This window comes from Lactuca sativa, chromosome 2 (assembly GCF_002870075.4).
Source record: "Lactuca sativa cultivar Salinas chromosome 2, Lsat_Salinas_v11, whole genome shotgun sequence".
Lineage (NCBI taxonomy): Eukaryota > Viridiplantae > Streptophyta > Magnoliopsida > Asterales > Asteraceae > Lactuca > Lactuca sativa.
Window position 1 is genome coordinate 149,561,715 of NC_056624.2, and position 26,324 is coordinate 149,588,038.

Consider the following 26,324-nt stretch of genomic DNA (forward strand, 5'->3'; position numbering starts at 1 on the left):
GCTACATTAATTTGATATTTCTATATTTTCTTACACCATTTTCTTGTTTAGAAGATTTGTTGCATTTATCAATACAGAAGCGGATGTCAAACATCCAGAAATTCAGGATCTTCATTTATTCCCAAAACCCATTTGGGCTAGAACTGAATCTAAGTACTCCCAGTTAATTGAGTCGAAGGCTTTCTTAAAGTTCACCTTGAATAAAATTACTTTTTTCTTAATACTTTTTGCCCAAGAGCATATTTCATTAATTATTAGAGGATCATCCAAAATATTCCTTCATTTGACATACGCAGATTGTACTTCACCGATGACACTGCCAATCACCTTCTTTATTCTTGTTGCTAGAACATTGGTTATTATCTTGTAGAAACATCCTATCAGACTGATAGGGCGATAGTCTGATAGACTTGTAGGGTCTTTTGTTTTTGGAGCAAGTGTTATGAATGAAGAGTTACAACATGAGGCAAGTGATCCCCGATCTTCAAAGAGACGCATGGCTTTCATCACATCATCACACATCAGGTTCCAATAGGTTTTTTATGAACTTGAACGTTAGCCCGTCTGGCCCTGGTGCTTTGTCTCCACAACAAGCCCAAACGGCCGCCTTAACTTCAGAAACGGAGAATGTAGCTTCAAGACGTATGGCGTCCATCATCGATAGAGACTTGAAGTTTGTGTTAATAAATTTAGGCCTTGACTTCCATCTCTCCTTGAACTTCAATTGAAAGAATTTGTAAGTTTCATTTTTGATATCACTTACATCAGTTGACCATCTACCATTGATAGTTAGACCAATGATTTGGTTCTTCCGTTTGTTGTTGTTAACATGACCATGGAAGAAGGTTGTGTTTTCGTCTCCATCCACCACCCATTTCAGCCGGGCTTTTTGTTTAAGATCTAATGTTGCCATACGTTCGAGTTCCATAATCCTTTTTAGACCATTACATCGGATCAATAGTTCGTTTTCTGACAGGGTACGCGTTTCAGCTACATTTTCCAAGCCTTGATCTTTACTTTTAAATTTGTGAGTTCTTGGGCTTCTTTTTTATGTTCACTCTTACGCCATTTCTTGATCTCTTCTTTTACATGTTTAAGTTTTGCAGTCAGGTAAACATCCGCCCGACCGTATCCATTGAAAGTCTGAAACTGATCCATGCATTGCTAACAATCTGGTCAATTCCATCCACCGTGAGCCAAGAATTGAAAAACTTGAATGATGGAGGACCAAAATCTTTGGAAATCAAATCCAAAGTTAGAGGGAAGTGATTTGATAAGTGCCTAGGGTGAGCAGTGGCAGTGAGTGATGCCAACCATCTTATTATTAGCTGCCCATTTGCGGTAATGGTGCGAGAGATGATTTTTAGGTGGTGTGGGATTAATTTGATTGAAGTAAACGAAGTGGTGGATATTGTGGAATTTGCGGCTAAATGGGGAAATAATCCAAAAAAACGAAAGTGACTCATTGCTATCTGTTATGGTCTAATTTGGATGCTTTGGAAAAACATAAGTGAAAGGTTGTTTCAGGCGAGATTCTTTAACCCGCGTAAAGTTGTCGAGAACATTAAGTCCATGGTGTTTATTTGGATAAAAAATAGGGGCAAGGGTGAATTCTGTAGTTGGAAAGATTGGATTGTCTCACCTTTTATTTGAGTTAACTGTAATTCATTTACTTTCTTCTCTATTCATGTACTTGGTTTGGGGCCTCTGTTAGCTACTTGCTATTGAGGCGTTCCCTTTATAACATCATTGCTGTTTCTAAAAAAAATAGAAGATTTGTTGCACTTTTAACTATTTGATTCGTAATTATATTAGACCATGTACTTACAACGAAAATATAGGTAGTTTATGTGGTCACACACCATAATTGTAAACACCACCTCATATGTTTAGTGGTGGAAGAATTAATTATGGTAGGATCACATACAATAAACTTATTTCTCTTTCTCAGTCTCTGTAGTCGTATGTATCCTCAATATTTTAGTGGTTGAATGCAGTGATGACTTAACATTTTCTATTATAGTGGTTAGTGATACGTATAAGTAAACGAGATGGTCTTATAAATATTAACAAAACCCAACTTCTCATATGAGGAGATGTACCGTAGCTAAAAGTAGTTTTTCTAATGCACAATATACAAGTACTTTAGTACGTAAAGTACTATTTCATTCTCTTAACTTTGTATTATTTGTCACTTACAACCTTTCTATTTTATAAAATTATATTTTAGATTTTTTTTATTTGTAGAATATCACTTTCAACTATTTACCTTCAACTTTGTAAATTATCATTTTTTCCTGTCTATAACCATTCTATTTTGTAAAATGATATTTTACATCATTTTACTTTTTAAAATAACACTTTCACCCCTTCACATTCAACTTTGTAAATTGTCACTTTCATCCTTTTGTTTTCTAAACTTTCATGTTTATCCACCGTCACCGTAGTATATATATGATATGTGGTATTTTGGGGAACTCATTAAGCTTTGTGCTTACGTTTTCCAGTTTATGTTTTATGTACTTCTGGTTCAAAGGGGAGGAGTTCGGGATGATGACAGTGCGCACACCACATTGTTCAACATTTTATATTACTCTGATGTATTGGGATGATTATTGATACACTCTAATTTACTACGATTTTTATGATGTTTTGGGTAATAGTTTTACTAATTTAAAAATCAAAATTTTTAGTCTTAATTTTTAGGACATACAACTTTGCAGCAGTTGGTGTTAATAGACCATAACATTTGTTAATTACCTCTGGAACATTACACATCATTATCATAATTAAGGTATTTTATTATGTACTCTAAAACATATATTATGGGCTTTTTTCTATAATCTATAAGTTTTACAATAAATATCTCATGTTATTAAAAAAATATCAGAATATGTCCGACCTTGTTTAAACATGTACATGTAGTCACAATTTTGAATATTATATAACACAAAATGATTAAAATAGTTACACGCATTCTCATTGTGTATGGTGGTGGTATTTGTTAAGCCATTTATATGCAAATTTCTTGAAGGCATATAAATCCTTTATTTGTCTTCTCAAAGTAGATGATAGTTGTTGCAGTTGCATATTTCCACATAAGGTATTTTAGTTGATAGTAATCCTTTATTTTGAATTTATGTCAGTCCATTTCAAAGGAGAATTACCTTTGGAAACAACAATTGAACTAAAAAACTCCATGTAATAATATAAAAAATCAAAATAGATACCTATGATTCACTTAATCAACTTCGAATCATGGAATTAGTTTCAAAACTACACATTTCAGCTAGAATACAACTGATTTAAGTTATTTCCTTCGATTCCAGATGAGAGTTATCGAAAATCAAAAATTGAACTCACAAACTCCATGTAATCATTGAAATCATATACAAAATCAAAATAGATGCATATAACTCACTTAATCAACTGCGAATCATGAATTCAAATTCAAAACTACACATTTAAGCTAGAGAACAATTCAACTTGAGATCTAGAATCATAGTTAACCCTTTCACCAAGTTAGGGTTCCATTTTCTCGAAATCCACCAATATTGGTGGAATCAATCATTCCAAGGGTGGGGTAATGCTTCTTTGATGATTTAATGCATGTTTCTTGTCCCAAATCTCATGCAAATCATATAATAACATGCAAACTTTTGATTTGGTTAGAAAGTCAAACCGTAGGCCGAATTCATGAGAAACAAACTCTATAGTGAAATTCCTAGTTTCTCATCTTCAAAACTCTTCAAATCTCAATTATACACGTCCATAATATTAAAATCGTCATGAAACTCCTTTGCCCCTTCTTTAAGTTATTTTTTCTCACATAGGGAGAAAAGAGTTGGGTTATGTCTAATGTTTGGCTAATTGACATCTAAGCTTATCTAATACCTATTTTTGTACACCACTTAACCTAGTCAAACTTCTAAGTTAATGATTATAAGTCTAGAACCCTTCTACTAAATTATTCTAACATAATCGTTTTCAGACTAAATATTAAACTAGACATAACAAGTTTGACCTAATTAACATTTTAGCTAATATTTTTTTATTTTTATAATTTATAATTTATAATTTAGTATAACGAAAATGACAAGACAAACGAAGAAACAACCATATATCTATTTAAATATGATGATAACTTTATTTTGGAACTAATCGAATGTCTGCGCGTTGCGCAAAAATATCTATATAGTTGAAATCTTTACAAATATATGTTTTTTTAAATATAACAATAAAGTTGTTGTTAAATTTGATATAATAATTCGTATACTAAATTGATATAATATATTGAATATTTTGAAATTATATGATAATATATACATTTATTATAACAGTATAATCTCAACCATTTGAATGACTTCCACCCGCGAGTTACTCATGAATAAAATTAAATATAATATATGGTTTAATGCTATTTATAGTTGCTGTTGTTTTTAGTTAATTTTTTAAAATTTATTTGCTTAACGTTTTAATTTCTATCGTTATAATTATTTAAAACATCAAACATTGTTTTTTGATTTTAAAGGTAACCATATAATCATTTATATAGACTTATTTTTAACTATTGTTATTGTAAGTTATTTTAAGCTACTTATTTGAAAACTTTTAACGATTATCAAAATATATTTAGGAAATATTTTAGTTAAATTGAGGTTATAATTTATTTTTTGCATTTAGCACTATAATTTATCGCATTTAACTATTCACAAAATATTCATTGAGTTTTTTAAGTAGACTGAAATTTATATTTAAGTTGACACTGTAATGTTACATTTAAATTAACAATTTAAGTATTTTGTCCAAATTGTTCAAATATTATAGCTTTAAACTGATAATGGTTTACATACAACAACATATTAAATATAATAAATTAAGTATAATATGTTAAAAGTTAAAGACATAACTTTATAAGTATAAGTAAAGATATTACTTTAATATTGAAATTTAGTTTATTTATGATTACACTTTAAGTTTGATATTTATTTAACCTTATTAACCAACTTATAATCGTTATTAGAAAGACACTATAATTTATCACTTTTAACTATTTATAAAATATTCTTTTGGTTGTTTAAATTAAACTAAAATTTATATTTAAGTTGATCCTGTAATGTTATATTTAAATTTATAATTTAAGTATTTTATACAAATTATTCAAAAGTTGTAGCTTTAAAATGATAATGGTTTACATCCAACAATATATTAAAACTAATAAATTAAGTATAATATGTTAAAAGTTAAAAAAACATAACTTTATAAATAGAAGTAAATATATTCTTTTAATATTGAAATTTAGTTTATATATGATTACACCACTTTAGGTTTGATATTTATTTAACCTTATTAACCAACTTATAATTATTATTAGAAAGAAATTGAAAAGTAATGAGAGTTTCAAATGAATATGATGAAAAGAAAAATATATGAGAGTTTCAAATAAATGTATTAAAAGAAAAAATGCTTTATTTATAATATAATATGATATATAAATCGTTAAATTATTTACATAATTAATATTTATCAATTAGTTTTACTTTACCTGTTTACCCTTGTACCTCTCCACGATGTTGGCGGCGGAGCAAGGTTGTTCTCCACCTTGTTGGTGGCGGGGTGGGGTTGCGATACTCCCAACCGTCCATTGTGGTCTTCGAGGTTGCGATTAGATCATGATTTTGTTACTGTAACCTTCTCATATGCATGCGTTTATGCGTATCGTTTCGTGGCGCATGGACAACAATCAAATCTCAGAGGTGGTTAATCGTTTTCGTGGTCGAATAACCCGAATTTTTTATTCTGCTGAAGCAATGGTCAGAAATCACCCACATCATTTCACTCATCTGTCCAAATCAATCAATCATTCACTTAGCTACGCCAATTTTAACTGGCATTAGAACACTGTTAATGAACGAAAACACCATTCCTCCGCTCACTTGCACATCATCCCCTTTCTAGGATTCTATCTCTCTACCTCTTTATGTGAAAACTTTCTGTTTGGTACTCGTAGACCCACTCACCTTCTAATTTCTATTTTAGTTAAAAAAACCTCACGTTTCTTTTCGTTGTCCTGGTATGGGGTTTCCACCATTCACATGATACAAACTTCAAATTGTTGTACTGTGATACAAGACAAACTCAAAACTGGAAACTGATTTCGACTTTCGAACCATTCTTGTTGAAGCTACAACCCTCAATCTTTAATGCAAACTGCAAGTGGTTATACTTCTAGCTAATTCCGATACACGAAACCGAATTTGAATCTGATTCGGAGCCATGTTTGTAGAAGCTACACCATCAATTGTGAATTTGTCACCATGTTTTGCTTTGAAATCTGGTTACAAGAATCAATTCTCTCGAGTTTCAGTTAAGTGCACACAAACAGCAGCAGATTCATCTCTTGTGGAGTCTACAGATTCAGTTAAAGTAAATGGAGTTTCTTTAAATCAGAGAGTTGGGTCTCTGAATGATGTTGAAAGGAGGGAGTTTCTTGGTTCAAATGCTATTATAGATGACAAGAGTCGATGGAAAGAAGAAAAGCTTGAACCTTTGTGGGATGATGGATATGGAACTCAGAGTGTGAAAGATTACCTTGATTTAGCCAAAGACTTCATTAAACCCGATGGTGGACCTCCCAGATGGTTTTGCCCTGTTGTTGCAGATGGGAATGAAACTCCTTTACCCAATTCACCTGTTCTTCTGTTTTTACCAGGTAATTTCTTGTTTCTCTTCAGAAGATTCAGTATGTATACACATATACATATAGTTTTCTATTAATGTGTTTGAACTTGGTGATGTATGTAGGGATGGATGGGCTTGGTTTAGGTCTCATTTTGCACCACAAATCTCTTAAAAAGTGAGTGAAATCTTTTGCTATTGTTGACATGTTACCTAATCATCATATAAGACATATTTCACCTTATTATAAAGATCTATTCTTATAATCTTATTACAGGGTGTTTGAAGTTCGATGCTTACACATCCCAGTTCAAGATCGAACGCCATTTGAAGGTCTTATGTTAATCAAATAACTTATTCACCTCCCTACATTTAAATGGTTCATAAATTAAATCATTTTTACTTTGTATATGAAGATTTGGTGACATTTGTGGAGGAAACCTTGAAGTTTGAGCATGCTTTATTTCCAAATAGGCCGATATATCTTGTTGGAGATTCTTTTGGAGGCTGTTTAGCTCTTGCAGTTGCTGCACGTAATCCAGCTATAGATCTTGTAGTTATACTCTCAAATCCAGGTCAGTTTTTTCTAAAAAAATTAACTATCATCCATAATTTTTTATTTTTTTTTAAAACAACTTATTTAAATTATCTATTTCAGCAACTTCATTTGACAGGTCACAACTGCAGCCTTTGTTTCCTGCTTTAGAGGTCATGCCTGATACACTTCATGTCACAATCCCTTATCTTCTTAGCTTTGTTATGGGTATGTACATCATACATCATACATCATACATCATCTGTTTCTTTTAGATGCTATGGTTAATAACTATGGTTAATTATCTAACATTGTTAAATCTTGTTATCGTATCAGGTGATCCTTTAAAGATGGCAATGGTGACTGCTGAAACCTCACTTACTCCAAATGTTGGGAAAGTAGCTGACAATCTTACTGCTTTGCTTCCTCGCCTTTCGGTAGGGATTATCTAAATGACCATTTTACCCTTGCAATCACCAAACAGCTTTTGTAATGTTCATCCGTTTTATATTTGATTCCAGGGGTTGTCTGATATTATTCCAAGATCAACACTTTTATGGAAGCTGAAATTACTGAAATCTGCTGCTGCATACACTAATTCTCGGCTTCATGCTGTTAAAGCTGAAGTTCTAGTTCTTGCAAGGTTAGTTTCATTTGGGATTTATTTATTTATTTATTTTTTAAATACAAACTTATAATCTAATTTACATAAAGAAGCATAAATTATATACTTGTGTTTTAGTGGAAAAGATAACATGCTTCCAAGTAGCAATGAAGCTCAAAGGCTTTCAAAAACGTTGCAAAACTGCAAGATATGTTACTTTAAGGACAATGGCCACACTCTTTTACTGGTACTTAATAATTTTCTATTTTTCTTTTATTCTTTATGATTTTCTTTTATGATTTTCTTTTATATAACTAATCAAATCCAAATTTCTTGTTCTTTCAGGAAGATGGTATGAATTTGTTAACAATAATCAAAGGAAGATTAAAATACCGAAGAACATGGAAACATGACTTTGTAAAAGACTTCATACCCCCTAGCATGTTAGAGTACAAAAGTGCCCTTGGAGGAAACGGGTAATATTTCTTTTATTATTTATAGTTTATACACGAATGAAAAAGTTTTTAATTGCATGATAATATAAAAAAAATCAGGTGGTTTCAAATTGCTACAAGTCCAGTGATGTTTTCAACTTTAGAAGATGGAAGAATAGTGAGGGGACTTAGTGGGATTCCAGATGAAGGTCCTGTTTTGTTAGTTGGTTATCATATGCTGATGGGATTAGAACTTGCTCCAATTATTTTAGAGTTTTTAAGGGAAAAAAAAGTTATGGTTCGTGGTGTGGCCCACCCTGAGCTTTTTAAAATGAATTCTACAAATGAGCTTCCGGAATTTTCTTATGTTGATTTGATGAAAGTTTTTGGTGCTTTACCTGTTACTCCAACCAATCTCTTCAAATTGTTTTCCTCAAAATCATTTGCATTGCTCTACCCTGGTGGTGCACGTGAGGCTCTTCATCGTAAGGTTAGTTGACTTTTTGTTGACCTTTTAATGGTTAAGCACTTAATCTGGATAGTTATATTATACATGGTTGTTTCTTTTTTACTTCATTTGGATAGAATGGCCTTTACTTGTTTGTCCTTTTTTCCTTATGACTCCTCTCAATTGATGAATATTGTTTGTTGGAATGTAAGGGTAAAATGGTCATTTAGTAGAGTTAAGATGTTTTTATTTGGCCTAGAAAAGAAACACATATTATGTATACAACACTTTATCCAGATAAACATCCTTACCGGTTCAGCCACTTTACCCTTGAAAGGGTAAAATGGTCGTTTAGTCTCGTTAAGATGGTTTATTCGGTGCAAAATAGAAACACATATTATATATACAACACTTTATCCAGACAAACATCATTACCGGTTCAGCCGCTTTACCCATTAAAGGGTAAAATGGTCATTTTGTCTTGTTCAGATGGTTTATTCGGTCTAGAAAATTGTTTTTTGGGATGTAAGGGTAAAATGGTCATTTAGTCTCTTTATTCGGTGATTTCAGTCTAGAAAAGAAACAAACATTATGTACAAAACTCTTTATTACCCGTTCATCTACTTTACCCATGCAAGGGTAAAATGGTCATTTGGTCTCATTCAGATGGTTTATTTCATCTAGAAATTCTTTTTGTTCGAATGTTAGGGTAAAATGGTCATTTGGTCTCATTAAGATGGTTTATTCAGTCTAGAAAAGATACAAATATTATGTATACAACACTTTATCTGGACAGACATCATTACCGATTCAGCTGCTTTACCCATGCAAGGGTAAAATGGTCATTTAGTTTTCATTCAGATGGTTTATTCAGTCTAGAAAAGAAACAAATATTATGTATACAAAGACATCATTTACCGATTTCAGCTGCTTTACTAAATCATTCAGATGGTTTGAGTCTATAAATATGTTTGTTGGAATGTAAGGGGTAAAATAGTCATTTACAATGTTTAATGACTCGTGGCAGGGTGAGGAATACAAGTTGTTTTGGCCTGATGAACCCGAATTTGTAAGAATGGCAGCAAAGTTCGGGGCTACAATCATACCATTTGGAAGTGTTGGAGAAGATGACATCACTGAGGTAACCTATAAATATACATGTGTTTCTTTTTCACTTAATGCATAAAGAACTTAATAGGGAAAGTCAGATAAACAGACATTAATACTTTGACTTCTTTTTTTAGTTGGTTCTTGACTATGATGACATGATGAAAATCCCTATCCTAAACAATTACATAAAAAAATCAAACGAAGAGGCTATCAATGTAAGGTAAAATTCACTTCTCCTTTGATCCTCTCTAGATTGCTTTCAAATATAAAAACAAAAAAGCCTTTTGATCTAAAAAGTCAAATGTACAATGTTTTGGTCAACTAGGGCTGAAATGGATGGAGAAGTTGGTAATCAGGACTTATTCCTTCCAGGCCTTGTACCAAAGGTACCTGGTCGCTTCTACTATTTATTTGGGAAGCCAATACAAACAAAGGGAAAAGAAAAGATGTTGAAAGATAGAGAAAATGCAAAAGAGTTGTATATGGAGATAAAGTCTGAAGTGGAAAAGAGTATGGCTTATTTGATTAAGAAGAGAGAGGAGGATCCTTATCGTGGGATTGTTAATAGACTTGTAAATCAACCGATTTTAACCCCCGTGCATCAAGTTCCCACATTTGAGCCTTGAAAATGTATATATATATTTTAATTATTAAGTTAATGATATACCATCTTCCATATACATGAGTTATGTGTACATATTGACATGATTTTTAGTATTATGTAATCTTGTATACAAGTATGTGTTATTATTTTCCTTGTTTATTTGTTATATATGAAAGAAATTGATTTTTTTTTTAATAATGTTATTGGTAAGTGTTCTTAATGGCGGGATTTAAAGCAATAGATATGGAGGGTCTAGGATGGAATAACATACAAACCACAGGGGTGTTTTGGTAATTCAAGCTAGAAAGGTACTAGATATTTTGAAGAATTATGGCTTTGGATCATTAGATGGTTGTACGATTTCAAATTTGTTTTTGCTTTAAAAGGGGTTATTTTTTAGGAAAAGACAAAAGAGAAACAAAAGATAGAAGGCTAAATTTCATTTGATGGGGTTATCTTTTTAACATGTGCAAAAGTAACCTCTATATTATTACATAATATATGAGAAAAAGACAAATAAGTCTATTTTTATTTATTATTTTTTTAAGATTAAATAAAAAATTAGGCATTATACCCAAATAGCTATTTATTTATTTATTTATTTTTTTTGCAGATAAGACACGCAAAAATCTCCTCCCATCCGCGACAATCTATTTTTTTTCTAATAAAATATTATTTTTGGTACAAAACATGTCTAATAAAATATTATATATGGGCTGCGGAGAAGTTTTTATGGACTTCGAAAATCACACAATGAGACGAAATTACGGGTCTATTATGGACCCTTTATTTAAGGTAAAAAAATTATTTTCACATTTTTTACTTTTGATTTTCGCAAACCATAAATAATTCTCTCTCAAAAACTCATACAGGCTACACACAAATATTTGCAAAGAAAAATGACACAAAACGACGACGTTCTACCTGAAACAGTACGCGTTGACGTTTTTCTACCTGAAAATCTATTTTTCCATATCTATCAGGAAAAAAACACATATAATCTAATATTTTCTTAGAAAAAGGTAAGATTTCGCAGCTAGGATCTGCAAGAAACTCAAATCTGTTTTAGAAAATGATTAATAACTAATTTTTTATTTGTTTTTAACATTTTATTTGTTATCTTTAATGTAGCATGTGTACACATTTAGTGGTCAGATGAATGCAAATAAACTCTTTAACAAGGAAGATAACTCGAGTTATTTTGGTCCACCACGTATGGATGTTGGGTAGACCCACTCATTGTTTACAGGGTAATGTGAATGTTAAATTTTTTGCTTACTAACCAGATTCAAATTTGGCAGATCAGAAAATAAGGAAATGACCAATGTTGAATCAATGTTCGTGCCACGATGCTTCCAGAGCAAACATATAACTCTTTGACAGTTAGTTATTTGAATTGAATTGTCTTGACCATATTTTTCAGTGGTCGAGGATTTAATTCTTTGTATAATGGATATGCATGAGGGATTTTTTTTTTTCTTGTGGCCAAACACTTCTGTTGAGATGCACAAATATTTAAAAAAAATACATAAGCATGCAAATCGTCATCAGAATAACGAATCCACCCAACCATTTAAGTACATGTCTCTCGTTTTCTTTTTCCATTCAAGGAATGATTTAAATAATATAAACAAAGTTTTAGTTTTTTATTTGAAAGTAATTTACTTATAAATTTTGTTAGATATGGATTCGAGAGAGTTCCATGGGTGTCATCAAGTATTTACTACCCTATGCGCGGTTGGAAGGCGATTAAGAAGATGAGTGGATTTGTATGTGATTTAATGTAAACGATTTGCATTAGATGACCACTATATGCATAAATAAATTATGATGACCATTGAGATTAATTACCAAATTAAGTCCTACATGAGAAAATAAAGACTGATTTAGGGATGATTAGTTTATAGGACCATTGTGATTATAGTCCTTGTATCATTAGGATTAGTGAATAGACCAATGGATCTAATCAACTCAGAATCAGTGAATAATGACCAATATTTGTTGCATTTTGTATGAATCAACCATAATGTTAGGGAGAATCATGTCTAAATGTAAGTATTCTTTATCATTTTTTTTTTCAGAAATCTTGTTCTCTAGTTAGTTTTGTTGCTAAATTTTGTTTTTCTTAAATTGTATTTTATAACCTCATCCCCCCCCCCCCCCCCCCCCCCCCCCCCCCAAATTTTATTAATTATGATTGACCACTAATTAAGTATCCTTTACTAAATCATTCATGTTCCCCAAGTGTTCGACAAACCGGTCTCTTACCCTAACTATATTTTTTATGTGATTAGGTGCACTTGCCCAGTTGTGGTATTTCTTATTATAAATTTAAAACTAGTAAAATCACATCAATTTCTATTTAAAGTTCATGATTAGAAGTCTATATACCATTTCCATGATGTTGGTGGCAAAGTTCGATTGATCTCCACCTTGTTAGTGATGCATGGGGTGGAGTTGTGATACTCCCAACCATTCCATGTGGTCTTGGAGGTCATGATTAGATCATGATTTTGTTGTTATAACCTTCTTTATATATATATATATATATATATATATATATATATATATATATATATATATATATATATATATATATATATATATATATCAACCCGTGTAATACACGGGTTTCACACCTAGTATATATATATATATATATATATATATATATATATATATATATATATATATATACTAGGTGTGAAACCCGTGTATTACACGGGTTGATTTAAAAAAAAAAAATTAACCATTAAAATGTAAACATAAAATATTTTTTAATGTATAACTTTAAAATAAAGAAGATACATATTTATTGCAATTTAATATCATATATATCATATTTAATACTTACATATATAAGTATATGACTTTAATTTTAAAAATTAAAATAAATCAAAAATTGACAAGTGGATAATATTTATTTCAAAAATACCACAAAATGACAAGTGTTAAAATTAATGAGAGGTTGACATGTGTCAAAAAAACCTTCATTTATTAAGGAGGATATATATATATATATATATATATATATATATATATATATATATATATATATATATATATATATATATATATATATATATATATATATATGCATTTATGCGTATTGTTTGGATGGATCATTTGGATCCGATCAAGTAAATCCAAAAGGATTTTAGTATTTAATATGTTGATCTAAATAGTTCAAGCTAAAATAAATCAGATCCGAACCAACCAAATTAATTGGATTGGTTTTATAATTCAATTTCTAGGAGATAACTACATTTCAAAGAATATATATAAACACTATACATCAAATTGAGCTGGATAATAAAATTAAAAATATATTGGACATAATCGGGAAAGCATAAAAGTAATTGAACATAAAATTGATGGCCCCATCTTAAGATTCATTAGTTCAACAACAAAAAATTGCTATAAAAAACTATAAATTAAAAACTCATCAATGGACATAAAATCATGGATAGACACAAACCAACATTCAACAAACAATTTGGTTTTATTCAAAAATAGTTAAAAATAAATAGTTAAAACTACAAGTTTAGTTACAAAAGCAATTTTATGTTTGAATAAACTAAAACAATTTTAACCCACAAATATCATTTTGCAAACATGAAAAGATTAATACAACATAGGAAGAAAAGAATATAACATTTGGAGACTTTAGTTCCTCTTGGGAGGTTGGAAGTTTATGAAGAATGTATAGTAGAAGTCCACTTTAGTTATTTAGTTCCTTTCGATCCTCGCTAGGATCGGTCCCGTAGCCTATCAACTCCGACTACCTCAAGAACTTAGCAACGTCCATCCTGTATTCCACGTCTCTAATCTCAAAAAGTGCCTATCCGACGAAACCCTCGTGATCCCTCTTGATGAAATCAAGATCAACGAAAACCTGAACTTCGTGGAAGAACCAATCGAAATCATGGATTGAGAGATCAAACGTACGAAACAGAGCCGTATCCCGATAGTGAAGGTTCGCTGGAATGCCAAGCGGGGACCCGAATTCACTTGGGAGCGCGAAGACTCAATGAAACAGAAATATCCGCATCTCTTTCCAAATCCATGATTTGTATCTTCATTCTAAATTTCGGGACGAAATTTCCTCAAACGGGGGGATGATGTGACAACCCGAAATTTATTCCGTCACTGTAACCCATTTCCGTTAATAAAATTTATTTTTATTGAAATTTTCCGTTAACTTTTGGGTTAGGCAAATCAATTAATGTTTTTATTTTATTTTATTAAGTGTCGAAACAAAATAAAAACACGTGAAACACCCTCGATAATCCTTTAGAAAATTTCTAGTTTACGACCAAGTCGGGTTACAACCATTTAATCAGGTACGACCATAAACTCCGTTTAACGTCAGTATTGGGTAGATCCCCACCTGGCCACAAACTCAAACCCTATATATGGGTTGAGTGGTCATCTTTTGAAACCTTTTGCCCACCCTCATAGCTTTCTCTCTATACTCTCTCTCTACAACTCGAGTTTTGATCCAAAAACGCCCCTTTCGAGCTCCAAAATCGTAAGTGATCTATCCTAGCTTATTGTTTAACTTGTTAAGCATGCAAATATGTGTTTACATCATTCACAACTCTCAAAAACTTGTGTTTACGGTTGGGGAACACCTCCCAAAACCGTAAACTCCCATAAGTGGGTTTTGAAGCCCCAAAACCCTTCCAAATCCTTTCTAGTGCTTAGCTATGACTTAGAAATTTGCATGCATGAACTTAGAACCCCAAAATCATGTCTTTATGGGTGTAAACATGAGTTTACGGTCCATGAACATTCATGAACCGTAAACACCTTTTTAAGGTGTCTAAATGCCCTTAAACACCTCCAAAAGCTTGCATAAGTGCCTAAAACCTTGTATCCTTTCATTTGAAACCCAAAATCATGCAAGAATGGACCAAGCATGAGTTTACGGCCGTAAACTCATGTGTTTACGGCCGTAAACTCATGTGTTTACGGCAATAAACTCACCAAGGGTCCTTCAAGAACCATAAACTCCATTTCCAAGGTCATTTCAAGTCCCGATCACTTCCTAAGCCTTTGATTCAACCTTAGAACCTTCCCTTGTGCATTATAAGACCATTGGACACCAAAAAACACTCCACCCATGAGTTTACGGCCGTAAACTCATGGGGGATATGGTCTTTGGTCCGTAAACACCCCTAAGGGTTTACATTCGAAGAGTAAACTCCTTATCTAGGCCCTACACTCCTTAGATGCAACCTGTACCACTTCCAACACTTGAGATAAAGTGTTTTCATGCATCGGAGTGTATTATCTTACTTAATTAATGGTTCAAAGTCTAATTAGATACAATTATGTATCTCCTCATGTTACATAGGATCCTCGCGCGTGTTCAAGCCCTAAACTGACACTTAGCATCCTACCCGACACATTCTCGTCTGGTGAGTTCATACCCCTATACCTTTTTCCGTGTTTTTCATGTTTTCAGGGGGGGGGGGGGGGGAATACAAGCAAAAGTACAAGGATACTTGTACTCAAAACCTTTTATTTCGTATGAAACGTTTACATGTTCAGCATGCTTTTAACACAGGAAATCGTATTACCAACCGTTTAACTTGTAGAGTTTGTTTTCGAAACTAAAACAGAGAAACTCGTGAAACTCATTATAAAATGATATATTTTATATTTCACAAAGGATTTCATGCCATTCATAAAATAGGATTTTTCCGTATTATTACTTGTAAATTCGTTATTCTTAAGATTAGAGCACGTCCTCAGTAACACTCCACGAAGATACGCGAGTGGAGGACCGCCCCTATAACCAGAATCTCCTGGAGGGAGAACGTGACTTGACTGTATAGATCTATACGGGACTGACTACCCCACACCTTGTTGCTAGCTACAGTGGGACCGACAGGTCTACAGGTGACAAAAGTCATAAATGATACTGGCCTCGTTACGCGCCATATCCAGTTTATCGTATGGTTATGGAACTCGCGACTTAGATAAGATGTTAGTCTTCTTCTTGTAACGAAAGAATCTCTTAAGATATAAGTTAATAACCCAAGTATTAACTTAAAGAGATATGCAAGTAAAATATCAACCTTCTTTCATGCAAATGATTAACACTTTAAGAATGAAAGAAATAGTAGAGAAAGGGATAGAGAAATTCGGAATTTCACTAGTAAAAAAATGAAATGAAAATGGTATCTTAAACACTTTCAAGAAGACACATTATCCATTGATTATTTGTCTTTTGACACCATCTCACCAGTTAACAAAAAGGCTAAAAAGGTGGTATGGCTTTATGATTAAACTAGTAAATCTTTTATCTCTTCCAAATCATGTAAATCCACGACTTTTATGTGGAGAAAGAGAAGCAATGCTGCAACCAAATATCATGAAGAATAAATAGTTTAAAACCCTTCCAAGTCATGTATATCTCCCATGTAATATCCTCTCTTTATCATACTTAATCATTGAGAAGAAAGCATGCTTCCAAAGCATGTTCCTCTTAATATAATAAGTATCCAAGTACAAAGAAACCATTCCTTATCCTTGACCATGTTTTTTTTCTTTCAAATTGGGGAGAATGAAAGGCTTTCCATCATTCTTTTATTTATAAGTGATGTTCATTGAATATTGTTAGGTGTGTCAAACCCAACAAATAAAGGGTACAAATGACTCCTTAAACACTACTACTATGTACTAATAATGTACTACAAGGTAAGTAGGGTCAATCCACAGAGACACGGGACAAGTGTTTATACCTTTTTTGCGGAAGGTACAATAATGTTCACATAAATGGGGGGGTTGGTATGCAATGATTTAAACAAGTGGATAAAGCAATACGTAAATGATCAATTAAATGAAACAAATTCAGGATTTGTGATAACTCCAACTCTATGCAAGACAATTTAACAATGTGATTCCAATGATGAAATAATATCTACTCAATTTCACCTAAGTTGGTACTTGAAAGTGTTAACAAGTTCTAACACTTCCCATTCACCAAGTTGTCAAATTCAAAACAAGCTCTTTGAAAATAACCTAACCTTCTAATTTAAGTCTAAACAAGCTCTTAGATAGAAATCAAAAGGTTGCAATAAGATTTATGTGAATGTTCCCAACAACACCCAATACTCCTCACAAGCTTGGGAGTTTAAGAGTATGTGAATAAGATTTACACTAAATTCATTCAATGGAAATCAATTTAGTGTTTGTTACTTAGTCCAATTCACAAAACAATTACGGATTTTGCAATTAGATAACTTGAATGACCTAACCCTAATTCAAATGGCCAATAAGAATTACAATTAGAATCAAACATTCAATTGAAACAAAATCAAATTCACTAGGTAGGAATTGGAAGTAAACATCAAATCACATGATTGAAATCACAACTAAAAAGTCAAGACATAAAGTTGGAGAAACTAGGGTTCTAGCCACTCATGACTAGAACAAGATCACAAATCTAGAAAATGAAATTAAAGTTCTTACAAAATGAAATCAAATGTTCCCAAGTGTTAATCAACTCCAAAATCCTCAAGAAATCGCCTTCTCTACTCCAAAAGTCGACCCCCTCAAGTAAAAAGTCGGTTCCCCCCCTTTAAAAATGGTGAAAAACTGCTTTAAAACCCGCATTTACGTTTACACGGCCCGCGTAAATTAACACTGTCATTTACACGGCCCGCGTAAATGCAAAAATATACTGCGCAGAAATCTACGTTTACACGGCCCGCGTAAACGCAAGGCTTGCATTTACACGGCCGTGTAAATCTCTGTAAAGCCAAAATCTTCATTTCTTTGATATCTTGCTCCTCGGTGCTCCGCAAGTCCTGAAATTTTGTCCGCAACTTTTATTTACCTCCTCCAACAATAGCCTACCTCCAAAAGTCCCTGAAATATCACAAAAATATTTGAATGAAATTGCATCATGAAAAATCCCGAAAAACATGCAAAATGCATGAGTTTAAGCCTATATGCAATGTACTTTTATGAAATAAAGCTACAAAATGGGTACATGAAATGCACCTAACAAATATATATAACAAAACTCTAATATATATATATATATATATATATATATATATATATATATATATATATATATATATATATATATATATATATATAAACAAGAACGTACACAACTATATAAATCTTTCCTTTATTTATAAATCATGTGTTTTTGGTTTATATATAATAGAACCCTTATATATATATATATATATATATATATATATATATATATATACATATATATATACACACACAACTTATAAAAATCATTCCTTATGATTTATTTTGATACTTAATATTTCCATGAAATAAATAATTTCCAAATAATTACAAGGGTTATATTTATTTATCAACGATCAAATTCTTATAAATAATATATTTGCATCAAGTTGTTAGTGTGACCCTTTAGGATCATATATTATCTGTCTACATCATTCTATAATGACTCTTGGGCATATAGATCTTTCAATCTCCGACTTGCATAAGACTCATTCTAGATTGATATAGACATTGGTGAACGTTTGGTAACATTTCACTGCCCCCAATAATATATGACTTGGTTCCATTCTATTAACATCCAATTCCTAAAATCTCAAAGTCTCAACTGATGTATAAGGTAAGTTTATCTTTTATCCCTTTGTTACAGACATCATGTTGAACACGAGACTTGGATCTCAATCAATCTCATTTGGTGTTCAACTTTGGGTAACACGCGTTAGATGTCAAACTCTCAGCACATAAGATGAACAAATCCCATCTTGACTACATAATCCTCTTTCATTGTTCACATCACACCTGACAATGGCCTTTATAATTGCCTGGTTAAAGATAAGCATTTGACCACATCAAATCACAACAGTCCCTGTACTTAAGTCCCATTATATATCTTAGGTATTATGGATACAAAGATAGTACCTTAATCAAGTATCACTCATGATAGCAATCCATGAGGTGATCTTGGTACAGGTCATGTCCAATACTAGTTCTCTGACAAGTACTTATGAATCTTGGTTACAAAACCTTGCCTACTTTCATCGTGTGGAAGTCAACCAATCCAGTTCATGTTAGTCTTACTTCATAATTGCTCCCATAATTATGACCGACTATGAAATTTTAGAATAATAATATTATTAATGGATTAAACACGTTAATATAGAACACAACAAATATTGATGTGATGATCATATCCCAATATATCAATGTAACACCCGATTCAAGGTACTTTCATTTTTGACCCTTGCTATGTAAATATTTTGCAGATTTTATGTGCCTTGTTAGGCCACTAACCTTCTAAATTTGGGCCATTGTTAGGCTTTGGGTCTCCCTGGATTTGGGCCATGTATGGGCTTTGGTCATCATTTAGGATTTTGGTCCATATTGGGCTTTTGGAGCCATTGGATGGGGCCTCGGTTATTGGGCCAAGTAAGGAAGGGATAAAATGGTCTTTTACCATAGGAGTTGGTCAAATGAAATAGATTCCTATTTATGGTTATGACCCAATTATTAATTGGGGTTTTATTGATTATTTAGTGTGGGGACTTTCCAGATCAACACTCCGCACATTTATCTGATTTTCAACAGTTTGAGGTGAGTCTCCTCCCAGTGTTTAGCAGGTCGAAGTTACCAATGCTGACCCATGATTTATTATGATTAGGATGCTAGTTGTCTGTGTGACTCTTGCATGTGTAGTATGTGATATGTATACCGGGCGGGGTTTGATGCCAGGTGGGGGTTGATGTGCGTATTATATGCTATTTGTCTTAGTAAGTCTTGCATGTGTTTTATGTGTTTGTATGAATGCCGGGCGGGACCCGATGCCAGGCGGGGCCTGATGAATGTGATGAGGGGAGGCCCATCTCATGTTATTGACAGATATGTTCCATGCGGGGTCGATACCGGGGAGGCCCGATGGTTGTTGGGCATGGCCCATTGTATGTTTGATATGTATGGTATGAGGTATTTTGGGGAACTCACTAAGCTTCGTGCTTACGGTTTTCAGTTTATTTTTCAGGCACTTCCGGATCGAAGGGGAAGAGGTCAGGATGATCACATCGCACACACCGTATTGTTCCGCCTTTTATTTGACTCTGATGTATTTGGATGATTATTAACACACTCTGATTTCATTATGGTTTTATGAAAATGTTTTGGATTATAGTTTTATTATTATAAAAATGAAATTTTTGGTCTTAAATTTTGGGACGTTACAATCAAAACAATATAATAATTTTTTTCTTAATGTTCCAATATCCAAATACTAAATCCAAATAAAAATCCTATTTCTAGAATCATGAAGTCATATAGCTGAAGTGTGACCATTCATACTTAGCTTAAATGGAGAACTTTATTAATGGGTCTGACTAAATTTAATTTATGTGAATTTTGTGAATACTATCATCTCCATATTTGAATTTAGCATGTATAATAGAGAAAACATAGATCCAAGGTATTTAGGGTTGCATGTACACTTAGGAGTGTTAGAATGCTCAAAACCCAACAGTGGTATCAGAGCCTAGGCTTGTTTTCTTGTTATACTTGCAAAATTAGCTTAAAAATCGAATTTTAATGCTGTATGCTCAGCAGACTCGCCGAGTCCACTGATGGACTCGCCGAGTCCAAGGCAAAATGCATCCAATTCGCCGAGTTGGTTCGTGCACTCAACGAGTTGGACCCCCAGACAACATTGATTCGATTGTTTTGGCTGGAATTGGACTAGGAACATTACCCTAAGATGTTTTTGGACTTATAAACTTGTTTTTGATGTGGTAATGTTCATGCTAATCCAATTTCAAAGATAATTATCAATAGATTCATGTTTTGTATTAGTTTAAGGTTTAGACTAATTACATGAAAAAGTTTGATTTGAATTATCTTGTTCATATGAGTTGCTTAGATTAATAGATAAGTTAATTGATTATGTGTTTTCAATCCATTTTAATCTAAGAGATGATTCTAAAATGTGTTTGTGTAACTTGTCCTCAAGTTACATGAAAGGTCACATTTAAGTTTCATAAAAAACTCATAAAAGTTGACAATGGTTACAAAAGTGAAGAGTCTTGTCCTCAAGTTATGGAGGTTCAAGAGTCACTTCATTAAGTAATAATGTGTAACCTTAATTAATTCCATAAGTTACAAAATAAAAAAAAGTTACATTCTTTTATTAGTTTAAAGTCTTCCATAACTTGTCCTCAAGTGATGGAACTTGAAGAGTCTTTTAATTAAAACTACTTTAAACACATAAGTTATGGAATTAATTAGTTTTGAAGAGTTTCAAAACTTGCCCTGAAGTTTTGGAATTTGAAAAATTTTCACTTATGAATACTTTAATTCCAAGTTAGCCCTTAGAATTTTAAAAGTTAAAATTCAACCCTTATACTTTATAATATTATAAGTTAATAATATATATATATATATATATATATATATATATATATATATATATATATATATATATATATATATATATATATATATATGTATAAGAGTAAGTCAGTCTTACCGTTAGTAGGCCTCATTCACGAAGCCGGTCTATAAGGGGGTATAAGGTTACTGCCTATAAAATGACAGTTTAATGAGTGTCCACTCTCACCCACCACTTCCTTGACTGGTGGAGGGTCGTTAGTCGAACGGGTAGGACAAGGACTATAATTCTCCCTTCATTAAAAGTATTAATGATAAATACTAAGTAACTAAACCTTTTATAAACATGAAATTACACTTTGCACTTTGCACTTTGCTTAAGTTGTTAGTGGAGCGTGTGTGGTTAACTGGCACACTAACTTGTATTTAACAAGGTAGGCAAAGGGTAACTTAATATTTATCCCAGTATCGATGGAGCGTGTGTGGTTAACCGACACATCGATTGAGGGGTAAACACTTAAGGGTACCAAGTAATTTGCATGGTGACTTCACACCTTGTTTTGTGATCCTCGGCATCCCAGTCACAAAACCTGAAGGGCACACTCGAGATTTAAACATGCCATTGAACAGTTCAATGAATCTCAAAAGATCTAGGAGTTTCAAATCCAAGTAAAACCTAATTAAATTATTTCGTTTTCATGGTGGAAATTGGTGAATCATCATTCGCCTACCTTCAAATATTTTATAGCTTGGATTACGACATCCCTCTTCCAAGTTATAAAAGTATTGTGTTGGATCCTAACCTTAATATTTCATATTGGGTGTTATATTAAGGACTTTAAATCAACTATCTTGAATATCTCCCAACAGATGTCTGGTTTAGACATTTATGATCTTCCTAAATCTCTTGAAACAAGCTTTCCTAAATGAAGATGATGTCCCATGGAAATCATACTTCTTTCACCTCCTCCAATTATTCTCCCTAACCCACAAGTTCCTGAAAAGTTTAAGGTCACTCAAGCCCTATTGACAAGCAAAGGTCTATGTGTGATCACATCTTGGAGATGTAGTCACATATTGACAAGCCGAGAGAGTTGGGTGTCAAAGTCTTGAGAAAGTTGGTGGCTCAACTACTTTCTAAGTCACATAGTGAGTTCCTTTGGGACTCCTATGAAACAGACTATGACAAGACCCTTAATGATCTTATCTATTTGCTAAGATCAACTTCCTAAAACTTTATGGACATTGATAATGATGACATTGGATATCCAGTAAAGCTCTCTCTTCCCAACGGAAAGGGATCGACCATAGTCAACTCGGTTGACCAAATGGTAAAGAGAAAGGAAAGTCTGTGATAGTCCAATACACCATTCCCAGAGAGTCCATATGGTTCTCTTTCCAAAGGAAGAGGCATTGGTTGCAAAGCTGCCTATTTACCTGAAAGATCATAAGGTTGATCAAGTCAAGAAGTTTGAATCTACTTCAGGTAAAGTCCACTGTCTAACTCTGCTAAGTTTCTATTATGAGATTCTTGATACATGATGTGACTGGGTCACATGTTGATGTTTTAAGAATCAAAGAAAAATGAAGAAACTTAGAGAAAGAATATGCTGAATCTGATCGCGTAGATGGATTTCTATCGCGTAGTTTGAAGATCGGATTCTTGAGCTACTTCTTAGGAGTTATGATATATTGATTAGGAATAGATAACAACAAAGTTTTCATGTGTTTTTTCACTGTAAGGATAGTTTTACGCAAAGTTTTTAAATAAAAGGAAAATTTTTGATTTTATTTAAAATATCCTTACAATGGCGTTTGTGGAAAATTGTTTCTTATAAGATTCCAATGATAGCAATATTGGAAAGTTAATTTGTTTCTTTCATTTGTGGTAATGTCTAAATTTACCAAATAAGGAAAGATTCTCGTCACCCAAGGTTTCAGTTGGATCGAGACTTGGAATCATGCAAGTTGTTTAGCATGATGGATGAGAACTTTCAAGCATTGGAAAAATTAAGACTAACTACTTGTTTACATGGATGTGTGAGTCAAGTAAAGGACTAAGGGATCGAGTACACATTCTTGTGCACTGGCCAATATCCACCACAAAAGATGGATAAGACTATTCATCATGGTTTACTAAGTCTAGTAAATATGGTTATACTTACATGCCTAAGTATAATTCTGAAGCATTGGAAAAATTTCGATGTATGGCAGAACGAATGAGAAGAATCAAATTAGGCAGAAGGATAAAAGTTTCTCAAATCTGAAAAGATGGGAGAGTACTTTAGTATCATGTTGTATAATAATCTTAATGATTAAGATACCTTATCACAATTCATCCTCTAAGTGCATTCTGATAGTTAAGAAGAGGGGTTATGAATTGATGAAGTGGTTAAATCAAGAAGATGATTCATACTTCGTTCCAAAAACAATTCTTAGAGTTATACTCTAAGATTGTAACTTTAGTGATATGTCTTAAAGAAGGTTTAAAACACTTGTCAAATGTAAGAGTACAAGTTTTCTACTCTTGTACATTTCAAATTGGTAAGTTGTGATGTTTTGGATAAAACAAAGACCAACTAAGGCCAATTGTGTAAAGTGTTTGTCTTGATTAGAATCCACACTATCTCTTGAATATTTGACAAGAGAGTCTTATATGTCATGAGGACAGTGGGAGTCTTAAAGGTCTTGAAAGTCTCAAGAACTAATCAAGAATAAAACCTGAAGTTCTTCACTAGCACACGACTTGAGGTTTATAACCTATCGTGTTGACATATTCTGTGCCCATTCCAATTAAAGTTGGCTTTGCATATGAGTTCTTAGAGTTCTCAATTGGTTGCACAACAACTTGGAAGCAATGACAGGCCCTTGAACTGTCAGTTGGCAAGAAATTAAGATTGAGTTCAATCCATATGAGTTTGGATTTGTCATTATCCTTGTCTTGTGACTATGGTTTTGACAATTCACATGGATAAGAACACATACACTATTAAATCTAAGTGTCATAAGGTTTCTCTCCGATTCATGAAAATGATGGTGAGGAAACACTTTCACTAAGTAGATTTTAGCTAGGTAGCAAGTGTGATATTTGCATTCTCAAAGTCGTTAATGGAGTGTGTGTGGTTAACCGACACACTAACATGGACTTGTGAGAAGTGGCAAAAAGGTCTAACCATTATGATTACGACATCCCTCTTCATAATTGTTTAGACACACCTATGAGCTATCTAAGGGAAGGTGTTTGATTTTGATAAAGTTTTATCAAAACAATCTAGTATCAGAAATCTGAACTTTAGTAAGAAAGTCAGCTGATTTCTGAGTACATGTCAAAGCTAGTGGGAGTATAAGTGTCATGCTAATAATCATCATGTTAGTGGGAGCATGATAATTATGATAAGTATTGCAAGTTAGCAATGTTAATTATAGAAAACAAAAGTTTCAATTGGGAAAGAGTTGTTTTGCTATAATTAAGGGAGAGGAAATTATACTTCATCTCAAATCTAAAAGCTTAGATTGAGGTTTTAATCGTATTTAGTCAAGGATATATATATGAATTTCATGTTGGAATGGCTCAACATAAGAAAATTCTGTATATGAGTCCATTATTTACGTTCTAAAATTCAATTATGATTACGACATTCCTTTTCATAATCTGAATTATGAGAACTTCGCAAATAGAAATGGAAATGTTATAGCAAAAGACTGGTTTAGTCTTTATGTGAGACATCATGAATCATGTCCCATATGCTTCAGATATAGGATCGATTACATGTGCTATATTCATCCTTTCTAAAATTTTCCAAATGCCTGGGGCATTAAGAAGGGGAAAGGTCTAGAATTGGATATGACTAAAAGGATTAATCAATTGTCAAGGAGAATCTAAGGTTTACCAAAGATTGGGTGCTCAAGGACAGTTGGAAGTATATTGATAATTCTGGAAGGACCATATTGACATAATTTGTAAGGAGGCAACTCTTGTTCAGAAGTGATAGTCAAAATGAATCTGGAAATGTTTGAAAGTTAGAATTTTCAATCTATGTAAGATTAAGGAAACTTAATGCAAGAAGGATGTTTCCAAGGAGTTGATCTCCTTTGGAATACTTTGTAATGTTTGTTGTCAAGTCCTTGTGACTTTGTGCATAATCATTACAAGAGGATCAATGCATATAAGTTTAGAATCTAACAGATTTCAGTAAATCGCATGAATTTGGAATTTTTGCATTTGCAGTAAGGATTTAGGACTGTGAAAAGAGGATCATTGTAGTTATGTTCAATTGATCTATTTCACAAAGTAAAGATCATAGACAAACATAGTATGCATACTTGGTGTATGACATGATTAGTGTTTAGAAAACATAGTGTACATGTTTGGAGCATGGGACAACTATTGTTTTAAATTCAAGAATAAAGTTGATAGCTGAAACACTATACAATGAATAATATGTAATCATATGGTGATAAATAAAAGATGTTTTATTTTTGTTCATAGGTTTTGATACCATATTGGATTCAATTATTCTTGTGTTTCATTTTGCATGTTGGCTTGT

The 26,324-nt window shown here is 32.6% G+C and overlaps 1 protein-coding gene across 1 annotated transcript; it reads left to right on the forward strand.

Annotated features, from left to right (window-relative positions):
* Positions 1-5,740: 5,740 nt before the first annotated feature.
* Positions 5,741-10,564, forward strand: LOC111909679 (phytyl ester synthase 1, chloroplastic). Its single transcript, XM_023905457.3, has 13 exons — positions 5,741-6,712; positions 6,805-6,856; positions 6,956-7,011; positions 7,095-7,253; positions 7,337-7,441; positions 7,550-7,650; positions 7,735-7,856; positions 7,956-8,064; positions 8,163-8,293; positions 8,372-8,741; positions 9,727-9,840; positions 9,944-10,029; positions 10,135-10,564. Exons 1-13 carry the CDS (start codon positions 6,277-6,279, stop codon positions 10,433-10,435), a joined length of 2,142 nt encoding a protein of 713 aa, XP_023761225.1. The 5' UTR covers positions 5,741-6,276; the 3' UTR covers positions 10,436-10,564.
* The last annotated feature ends 15,760 nt before the right edge of the window (positions 10,565-26,324 follow it).

Coding starts and splice junctions, on each gene's coding strand:
- LOC111909679 (XM_023905457.3), top strand. CDS start 6,277: ATGTTTGTAGAAGCTACACCATCAATTGTGAATTTGTCACCATGTTTT. Junction 7,442..7,549: donor TCTTCTTAGCTTTGTTATGG/GTATGTACATCA, acceptor TTATCGTATCAG/GTGATCCTTTAAAGATGGCA. Junction 8,742..9,726: donor GTGAGGCTCTTCATCGTAAG/GTTAGTTGACTT, acceptor GACTCGTGGCAG/GGTGAGGAATACAAGTTGTT.